The 10,630-nt window shown below is 41.0% G+C and overlaps 1 protein-coding gene across 1 annotated transcript; it reads right to left on the minus strand.

Annotated features, from left to right (window-relative positions):
- Positions 1 to 4,213: 4,213 nt before the first annotated feature.
- Positions 4,214 to 10,384, minus strand: LOC108439794 (phospholipase A2 inhibitor subunit gamma A-like). The gene is made up of 5 exons (XM_017718393.2): positions 10,343 to 10,384; positions 9,973 to 10,098; positions 9,633 to 9,806; positions 4,943 to 5,059; positions 4,214 to 4,776 (listed from the first exon to the last, which is right to left on the minus strand). The coding sequence occupies exons 2-5, from the start codon at positions 10,070 to 10,072 to the stop codon at positions 4,580 to 4,582; spliced, it is 588 nt and encodes a 195-aa protein (XP_017573882.2). The 5' UTR covers positions 10,073 to 10,098; positions 10,343 to 10,384; the 3' UTR covers positions 4,214 to 4,579.
- Positions 10,385 to 10,630: the final 246 nt, after the last annotated feature.

Genomic DNA, 10,630 nt, shown 5'->3' on the forward strand with positions numbered 1-10,630 from the left:
CCTGAGCTTTCGTTACATCTCGGTTATGCTGATATCAAGTATTTGGTTTGTGAGAGAGCCAGCATGAAACAAACCTAGTGTATTTCTTTATTTGTCTGTTTATTTTATTTTTATATATTATTTTATTTATTCATTCATTATTTTTTCCTGTTTATTTATTTTTACAGAAAGATGCTTCTCACCTGTCTGAATTTTCCAGCAGAGTGATTGGTAAGGATCATTTTACTTTAAAATGTCCTAATAGGGGGCAATCAGTCAAGAAATGCATGGAAACATTGTTTGAAAATATATCACCTTCAGAGCATTTAAAGACTTCTTCTCCTTTTCCAACCACAGTCTGGTCTTTAAATATTTACACATCAACAAAGTTATTGTTATTTTAGCTCTGTACCACAGAATATTGATAAAATGTGTAGGAATTACCACCCTTTTCATACACAACTCTCCATTTTTAGTTGCTTAAATGTAATTGGACAACTGGCTACTCAGGTGTTCCATGGCCAGGTGTGTGTTATTTCACTCACAAGTAAACAAAGTCGTGGGCTGGAGGTTAGGGATCTGGCCCTGTGACTGGAAGGTTGCCGGATCGATCCCTAAGGCCGACAGTCCATGACTGAGGTATCCTTGAGCAAGACACCTAAACCCCAACTGCTCCCCGGGTGCCATGGATAGGGCTGCCCACCGCTCCGGGCAAGTGTGTGCTCACTGCCCCCTAGTGTGTGTGTTCACTAGTGTGTATGTGGTGTTTCACTTCACGGATGGGTTAAATGCGGAGGTGGAATTTCCCCGGTTGTGGGATCAAAAAGTATCACTTAACTTAAATAAAAGACTTAGACTTAATTTCAAGTGTGACACTTGCAATTGAAATCTGTTTCTTTTATCTCTCAGAATGAAGCCCAAAGATTTTTCAGTATAATAATGAAGCAAGCCATTATTAGACAGAATAATTTAAAACAAACACATCAGAGAAACAAAACATTCTCAAAGAGAAAGAATGCCCCAAGACCAAAAAGCCCAGAAGACCACAAAAAACAACCTTGGTGGATGACAGATAGAAGAATTGTTTCACTGGTGAAGAAAAACCTCTTCGCAGCTGTTGGCCAGATCAAGAACATCCTCCAGGAAGTAGGAGTATCTGTATCTTTACTCAACAATAAAGAGAAGATTTCACCAAAGTAAATACAGAGTTTATTACAAGATGTAAACCATAGGTAAGCCTCAAAAACAGACCCGAAAAAAACATGTTGAAAGGAAAGCAGAATGAATTCTGAAACGTGTAGGACCATATTATCAGCTCAGATTCAGCCAAATGCCTAAAGCCTTAATGGAACAGTGCAGAAGGACAATGACACAAAACATACAACAAAAGCAACCCAAGACTTTTTTAAAGGAAATAAATGGAATGTTCTGCATTGGTCAGGGTAATGATCTAATTTAGAGCACCTAAGCATGCAGGGGTTTATATGAAAAGGCTGTAATTCTGAAATCACCCAAAGAGAATGTAAATACTCTCAAATTGATGCTGACAGTCTGCACTTTGGGCTCATGTGCATTATTTAATATCAACTCCAGTATGGTGTGGTAGACAGTTAAGATAACAATAACTATGTCAATGTCCAAATATTTATAGACCTGACTGCTCTTATCATTGCTGTATTATAGGTTTAAACTGAAATACAAACCGGAAAAGTTGGGACACTAAACAAATTGTGAATAAAAACTGAATGCAATGATGTGGAGATGGCAAATGTCAATATTTTATTCAGAATAAAACACAAATCACAGATCAAAAGTTTAAACTGAGAGAACGTACCAACTTAAGGGAAAAATATGTTGTTTCAAAATTTCATGGCGTCAACAAATCCCAAAAAAGTTGGGACAAGGCCATTTTCACCACTGTGTGGCATCCCCCCTTCTTCTTACAACACTCAACAGACGTCTGGGGACAGAGAAGACCAGTTTCTCAAGTTTAGAAATAGGAATGCTCTCCCATTCAAGTCTAATACAGGCCTCTAACTGTTCAATCGTCTTGGGCCTTCTTTGTCGCACCTTCCTCTTTATGATGCGCCAAATGTTCTCTGTAGGTGAAAGATCTGGACTGCAGGCTGGCCATTTCAGTACCCGGATCCTTCTCCTACGTAGCCATGATGTTGAGATTGCTGCAGAATGTGGTCTGGCATTATCTTGTTGAAAAATGCAGGGTCTTCCCTGAAAGAGATGACGTCTAGATGGGAGCATATCTTGTTCTAGAACCTGAACATAGTTCTCTGCATTAATGGTGCCTTTCCAGACATGCAAGCTGCCCATGCCACAAGCACTCATGCAACCCCATACCATCAGTGATGCAGGATTCTGAACGGAGCGTTGATAACAACTTGGGTTATCCTTGTCCTCTCTGGTCCGGATGACATGACGTCCCAGTGTTCCATAAAGAACTTCAAATCGTGACTCATCTGACCACAGAACAGTCTTCCATTTTGCCACACTTCATTTTAAATGACCCCTGGCCCAGTGCAAACTTCTGAGCTTGTGGAGCTTGCTTAGAAATGGCTTCCTCTTTGCACTGTAGAGTTTCAGCTGGCAATGGCGGATTGTGTTCACTGACAATGCTTTCTGGACGTATTCCTGAGCCCCTTCTGTTATTTCCTTGACAGTGGCATTCCTGTTTGAGGTGCAGTGACGTTTAAGGGCCTGGAGATCACGAGCATCCAGTAGAGTTTTACGGCCTTGACCCTTACGCACAGCAATTGTTCCAGATTCTCTGAATCTTTTGATGATGTTATGCATGGTTGATGATGATAACTTAAAAGTCTTTGCTATTTTACGCTGGGGAACACCATTCTGGTATTGCTGCACTATCTTTCTGCGCAACAATGGTGGAATTGGTGATCCTCTTACCATCTTGGCTTCTGAGAGACACTGACACTCTGAGAACCTCTTTTTATACCCAATCATTTTGTCAATTGAGCTAATTAGTGTTAATTGGTCTTCCAGCTGTTCGTTATATGCTCAATTTCCTTTTTCCAGCCACTTATTGCTACTTGTCCCAACTTTTTTGGAATTTGTTGACACTGTGAAATTTTGATTCAATATATTTTTCCTTTAAAATGTTACATTTACTCAGATTAAACTTTTGATCTTTCATCTATGTTCTATTACGAATAAAATATTGACATTTGCCATCTCCACATCATTGCATTCAGTTTTTATTCACAATTTGTTTAGTGTCCCAACTTTTTTGGAATCCGGTTTGTAGACTAAACTAATGTTTATTGTCATCAGTCTACATGCAGTGCCTCATAATGACTCAATGAAATCATGTTTTAAAGCACTGTTGCAGTAACTTGAGCCAAAAGTCAGTTCTATAGCTGCTGTTGCTTCTGAAGGCTGAGCCTTGGACCAATCCTGCAGTGTTCATCATTCTCTTTTACACATCTTGGTGGTTCCATATCCTCATTTTCCTTGTGTTTTTGGACTTAAATATTTTGATTGCAATATATTCAAAGTTAAATTTGGTAATGTCTCTTTTATGGTATGGTAAGTACCTAGAATTTATTAGGTAAATATGCAGTACTTACAAGTAATGTTGTAGTACATACTTCATTTGTACATAGTAACTTGTTTGAAAGCTAATAATTCTTAATCTTAATCTCCTATGTATGTGCAAACAATACTTCTATAATACAATGTAATAATTATAAGGTCTACAGATTTGTCTGTTAAATTCTAATTGTTGCTTTACATACCTGGTGGATTTTACGTAGGTTACTGCATATATGCAAAGTACGTATCAGAGCATTACTTTTAAGTACTACATTCATGCAAATTTAAAAGCAGACAGTGACACAGATCAAATTAAAAAGATAAATACCAAAGAGACATCAAATTTTAAGTAAAAGCTAAGTTAAAGAGATATGCTTTTAGATGCTTCTTAAAAGGGAGTACTGAGGTTGACTGTCTAATAACAGGTGGAAATGAGTTACATAGTTTAGAAGCATAATAGCTAAAATATGCCTCTCAACATTTTCTGTATTTTTATGGAAGATATTTGCACTCCAGTATCTGAACATCACATGTTAGAACATAAACAGACAGACATGCTGTGATGTGAACAGGTGCTTTATTGTCTTTTACAGTCATTACAGAACTGAAAATAAGTAAATAAATTGCTACCAAGTGTGTACCAAGTATTACATGTAGGCTTATAATTAAATTGCAAGTAAGTATGTAAAAATAACTTGTAATTACTTTTTCTAAAGTATGTCATATTACTTGTAATTGCTACATATTTATCTATGTCCTACTTTAAGTGCTGCCACTGAGGAAAAGTAGTATCTAAACATTTTTTCACATTTTTAAAGTTTTCACTTTGCAGGAGAGTTTAATTGAAATAACAGTCTGATTTTGATCACTATACACTTCTTATACCGACAAACAATACAACAGTCAAGATTCAAATCCATACATATTACATACAAATATTGTGTTGAGTGAGACAGAGAGACATGAGGCATTAATATGTGCTTAAATATTTTGCTATTAACATATGTGTACATAAGTAGAGGGAGAGAGAGAGTCTCTATTGAAGTAGTAAGGTAGCAGTCACGGCCAGGATTAAAAGGCTGAGGTCCAGTCTGATGCAGGCTTCACTCCTATTAGATAATCTGGCTGAAGTGCAAGTGAAAGTTGTGATACTGGTAGCTTCACAAACACTTTTGGAGACACATCCCATCACAGGCATGTTTACTGCTGGGCCAAAAATTTGCATATTTGGAACTGAGAAGTAAAAAAAAAAAATTACATTATATTTATCATTATTTGCTGGACAGTCAAGCAGGAAGGTTTCACAAAAGTAGAGGATGCCAACTTTTTGTGGCCAAATTTGATTGATCATTATGTTCTGTGTATGTTACTGCAACTATTGAACTATTATAAAACTTACGGGTGCCGTTTGCACATCTATCTTGGTTTCCCACACAGAACACTGTAGAGTTGCAGGTTGGGTCTTTTACACTATTGCAGGTGGGACATATCAGTCCATTCGGGGTGTTGTCGACTTCTGTGAAACAGAGCAGAAGCAGTGCTGTAGTTGTAGGCAAAAAATCATAATAGCTAGATCACTCACAGTATGTCCTCTGAACTAGCCGCTCTGAACACTTTGAAAAAAAAAGAAAAAGAATAAAATTCAGTGAAAGCATATAGCTGAACTGTTGAAACCATGGATAACCATGTAGTAACTGGCTTGATTTAAATGATGTCTTACATACAATGCTTATATTATTCTCTCATTATTTCCGCATGTATTATAAAAGGGAAACAAGTCAGGCAATTTTTTCTTAAACTTAATCCACTCTCTCCTATGTGCTCTAAACTCAGTTGTTCTTGATTCTGTTCCTGGGCTACTGTGTTCACTGAAAAGTTTAGGGATTCCAATGTTTTTTCATTGTTCTATTTTGGGGCAATTCTGACTCCTAATATCTTGTTTCAAATATTAAAAGAACAGAAACCTTTGACTCAATAGTGTAGCATAATAAAAGAAAATATAAGCAATGTATATAAACAGTGTGTGTAAATGGGCCCATTTATGTAGCCCATTTGAAGTACGTAGACAACGCTCACATCCTGCTTAACCTCACTTTGCAACATTTTGATGAGAGCTACCTTGATTTCAGCCAAATAAACAAGTCAAGTCAACGTTATGATCTCACGGGTGATTTAGTGAGACTGGGTCAGAGCCAGTTTAGGACAAGCAATCTTCTAAACGAAAGACAGATACCACTCCAGCTGAGTAAGTTATGCCTGAAGCAGTTGCACTTAGCAGAGAACACAGCTCATATTTGAGCTAACACAGGTGTCTTCGGTTAAGGCAGTGGTCTTCAACCGCAGTCCTGGACCATCTGTATCCAATTAGCTGCCCAACCCATTACTGAACTTTAATACATCTGATCCAGCCAATCAGGGACTTGGGAAGAGGTTGATTAGCAGGACCAGGGTTGGAAATTTCTTTTACTTTTCTCCTGGCAAATGTTTTAAATACACATAACTTCAAATTCAAAACATTTTCATGGGATATTCCCTTGTGAACTACTAAAGACTTGAACTGGTCAGTAACTGATCATAATACGTTATCTACAAAAACAGCAGTGATTCTGATTTCAACGACAGTGAGACCTGGAGGGATGTGATTGGGAGGAATGGCATCTCTGATCTGAACCCGAGTGGTGTTCAGTTTTTGGCCTTCTGTGCAAACCACAGTTTGTCCATCACGAACACCATGTTTGAACACAAGGATGTCCATAAGTGCACATGGCACCAGGACACCCTAGGCCGCAGTTCAATGATTGACTTTGTAGTCGTGTCATCGGACTTGCGACCATGTGTACTGGACACTCGGGTAAAGAGAGGAGTTGAGCTGTCAACTGATCACCATCTGGTGGTGAGTTGGATCAGGTGGTGGGGGAAGATGCCGGTCAGACCAGGCAAACCCAAACGTATAGTGAGGGTTTGCTTGGAACGTCTGGCAGAAGAACCTGTCAGATTGATCTTCAACTCACACCTCTGTCAGAACTTTGACCAGATATCGGGGGTGAGGGACATTGACTCAGAATGGGCCATGTTCCGCTCCTCTATTTTTGAAGCGGCTGACTGTAGCTGTGGTTGCAAGATAGTTGGTGCCTGTCGGGGCAGTAATCCTCGAACCCGGTGGTGGACACCCCAGGTGAGAGATGCCATCAAGTTGAAGAAGGAGTCCTACCGGGCATGGTTGGCCTGTAGGACACCAGAGGCAGCTGGCAGGCATCGACAGGCCAAGCGATCTACGGCTTCAGTCGTTGCCAAGGCAAAAACCCGGGTGTGGGAAGAGTTCGGTGAGGCCTTGGAAAGTGACTTTAAGTCGGCTCTGAAAAGATTCTGGCAAACCGTCAGGCGACTCAGAAGGGGAAAGCAGTGTGCCACTAGTACGGTATATAGTGGAGATGGTGTGCTGCTGACCTCGACTGAAGACGTCATTGGGCGGTGGAAGGAATACTTTGAGGACCTTCTCAATCCCACCAACACGTTCTCCAGTGAGGAGGCAGGGCTCCAGGGGTGGATGAGATCCGTCCCAAGTTCCTCAAGGCTCTGGATGTTGTGGGGCTGTCTTGTCTTTTCAACATTGTGTGGACATCGGGGGCGGTGCCACTGGATTGGCAGACTGGGGTGGTGGTGCCTCTTTTTAAAAAGGGGGACCGGAGGGTGTGTTCCAACTACAGGGGAATCACACTCCTCAGCCTCCCTGGTAAGGTCTATGCAGGGGTACTGGAGAAGAGAGTCCAGCGTATAGTCGAACCTCAGATTCAGGAGGAGCAGTGCGGGTTCCACCCTGGTTGTGGAACACTGGACCAACTCTTCACCCTCTCCAGGATTCTGGAGGGTTCATGGGAGTTTGCCCAACCAGTCCACATGTGCTTTGTGGATTTGGAGAAGGCATTCGACTGTGTTCCTCAGGGTATTCTGTGGGAGGTGCTTCGGGAGTACGGGGTACATGCCTCTTTGCTACGAGCCATTCAGGCCCTGTACAAACAAAGCAGGAGTTTAGTTCGCATGGCCGGCAGTAAGTCAGACTCTTTCCCAGTGAGAGTTGGACTCCGTCAGGGCCGCCCTTTGTCATTTTTATGGATAGAATTTCTAGGCGCAGAGGATGGAGGGTGTCCAGTTTGGTGACCTCAAGGTCACATCGCTGCTGTTTGCAGATGATGTGGCCCTATGGAGGACATCAGGCTGTGAACTTCAGCTTTCGCTGGATCGGTTTGCAGCCAAGTGTGAAACGGCTGGGATGAGGATCAGTACCTCTAAAACCGAGGCCATGGTTCTCAGGCGGGCCCTCTCTGGGTCGGGGATGAGCTCTTGCCTCAAGTGGAGGAGTTTAAGTATCTCGGGGTCTTGTTCACGAGTGATGGTACAAGGGAGCGGGAGATTGACAGGCGGATTGGTGCTGGGTCAGCAGTGATGCGGGCTCTTTACCGGTCTATTGTGGTAAAGAAAGAGCTGAGCCATAAGGCAAAGCTGTCGATTTACCGGTCGATCTACGTTCCCACCCTCACCTATGGTCATGAGCTTTGGGTAATGACCAAAAGAACGAGATCGCGAATACAAGCGGCCGAAATGAGTTTCCTCCGCAGGGTGTCTGGACTCTCCCTTAGAGATAGGGTGAGAAGTTTGGTCATCCAGGAGGGACTCGGAGTAGAGCCGCTGCTTCTCCACGTCGAGAGGAGCCAGTTGAGGTGGTTCGGGCAACTTGTTAGAATACCTCAGGAGGTGTCAAGTCCACCCGGGAGTAGATGCCGGGGAAGACCCAGGACACGCTGGCATGATTATATCACCCAGCTGGCCTGGGAGCGCCTCGGAATCCCCCCAGGGAGCTAGTGGAAGTGGCTGGGGAAAGGGAGGTCTGGGCCTCATTGCTTAGGATGCTGCCCCCGCGGCCCGAACCCCGGAGAAGCGGAAGATGATGGATGGATGGATGGATGGATGGATGGATGGATGGATGGATGGATGGATGGATGGATGGATGGACAATAGTTTTAGTAAAGAAGTAAATATAAATATAATAAATAATGCTAATTGCTTCATTTCATTACAAACTTGTGTTACAAGATGCAAACTGATATTCATTCAAAGTCTTACAGGCTCCTCAACTCAAAGTTAGGCTTTAAGTTTAATAGCACTACGTTTCAAAGTATTTATTGAAGGATTCACTGAAAAACTGCAAAATACACAGTAAAAATAACATACCATCACACGCAGAAGAAGACGCGTACAACATTGCATGTACATTTAAATGCTCTTTATTAAAATTGGCATTTCAGCTAGCATGGGACGGCATGACACATGAGAAGGGTAGACACTTCTAACACACTGTGAACACACCCTCCTTGGTCCCAATCACACTAATAACTGCAAACCTAAGCACACAGCAATACACTGGGAGTGTGGCACCTCCTGAGAGACACTTTGCATGGCTGCACCCCCTAAGCTCCCCACAGTAGTGCAGCCTGTGGCGGACACCACAATATGTCACAATTTGACTCCAAAAGTCAGTGTTTGAATTAGAGCTGTATGGCATTAAACTCAGTGTAGAAATGTGAATGTAACCAATGTCAGCTTGACATTAACATGACAATACAAATCCCAAGTTCATGAAACTACTGAATATTCTCTGCTTTATTTTATGTTTGTGTTGTGCTAGGTAAGCTAGCATACTGTTGGATAGTTAGCCAAGCTATCCAACCAAAAGCCAAAGCCAAAGCAATAGCTTTACTAGTAGTTAAGTTAAAACTTGTTGCATCTACCTTGGTTGACAGATATTAATATAGCTCAGCTAACCCTCTCAACATTTAAAGATCGGAAAACTGAAATTAAAAATTAAATTACAGTGAAGATGATGGCCTTTTGCTACCTCAGAAAAGGAATTTAGGCTCCTTGTATTCCCAAAAGTCTGACATTACTGAATATGTTTGATGTATGCTATGATAATATGATCTTGTACATTTACATACACACAAAAAACTGTTTCCAATATTTACATGCTTCCTCAAAAACAGCATATATTTTACATGGCTTAAAATCAAAGCAGTAAAAGTAGTCCTTCTTACCAGGGATGATTTTGCTATTGCAAAGATCGTTATCACAGCAGGAGACAAAACCAAAGACGGATGCCACTCCAAAGTTAGCTGAGTAAGTTATGCCTGAAGCCACTGGACTTAGCAGAGAACACAGGTCTTGTTCAAGGCATATTCGTGCAACTGCGGCAGAACTCACACCCAACTCTTTAAGCAGAAATGAAAAGATGGTGTCCATATGTTACCATAAGAGTACTTCTTTCTGTATGCATTTAGTTGCAGTCTGGTGACATGCAATAAAAGCTAAGTAATATTTAATTAACATTATAATTAACAAAATAATTATAATTAACAAAAAGAGTCTCATTCTTACCTGACACAATGACACTATATCGCAGAGAAGAACACACTAAGCCTGGTTCACACTCAGTTATAGTTACAGTGGTACACTGACTTTTATAACTCGCACACATGAGGCACTTTGGGAGCACACTGTGTACTGTGAAAAGAGCAAATCCAACACTAAGACAATGTGTGAATACTAACTAGCTAACTCATTTCTTTTCTAAGCATTTCTAAGCTTGTGTCCCAACATTTTTTATTTTATTTTCGGAGCCCAAACCTGGCAAACTTAACATGATTTCTATGATCAATACATCAAAACAAGACTACATAATTGGGAAACAGTAAATATATATATGTATATATATAAAAATAACAACAATAAATAACTCTTAATTTACCTGAGCAGAAGAGAGAAGAGAGATACAGGCTCAAGAGCAGCTTCATCTTGAAGCACAAATGATGATTAACCTCTCTCTCCTATGGCTCTATGGTTATGACACACCTTCTTGGTATTGGTATGTATTACTTATTAGAAGAGGGCTGAGATTCATTTAGTGCTCTGTGCTGAAGGTGTTTCCATGTCATTCTGAAAGAATGTTCTACTGTGTCATCTGTTGTTTATTGGTTTTGTCATTGCCTGATGAACCAGCTACAAAAAATCCTTGGACTTTTACCATGGTTACAAC

The sequence above is a fragment of the Pygocentrus nattereri genome, chromosome 26, assembly GCF_015220715.1.
Source record: "Pygocentrus nattereri isolate fPygNat1 chromosome 26, fPygNat1.pri, whole genome shotgun sequence".
NCBI classification, from domain to species: Eukaryota; Metazoa; Chordata; class Actinopteri; order Characiformes; family Serrasalmidae; genus Pygocentrus; species Pygocentrus nattereri.

What these genes read in the sequence shown, in the direction of transcription:
- LOC108439794 (XM_017718393.2), bottom strand. Translation starts at nt 10,072, where the DNA reads ATGTGTGCGAGTTATAAAAGTCAGTGTACCACTGTAACTATAACTGAG. An exon ending in ATATAGTGTCATTGTGTCAG is followed by an intron (nt 9,807 to 9,972) that starts GTAAGAATGAGA and finishes TTCTGCTTAAAG; the next exon opens with AGTTGGGTGTGAGTTCTGCC. An exon ending in TAGATGTGCAAACGGCACCC is followed by an intron (nt 4,777 to 4,942) that starts GTAAGTTTTATA and finishes TTTACTTCTCAG; the next exon opens with TTCCAAATATGCAAATTTTT.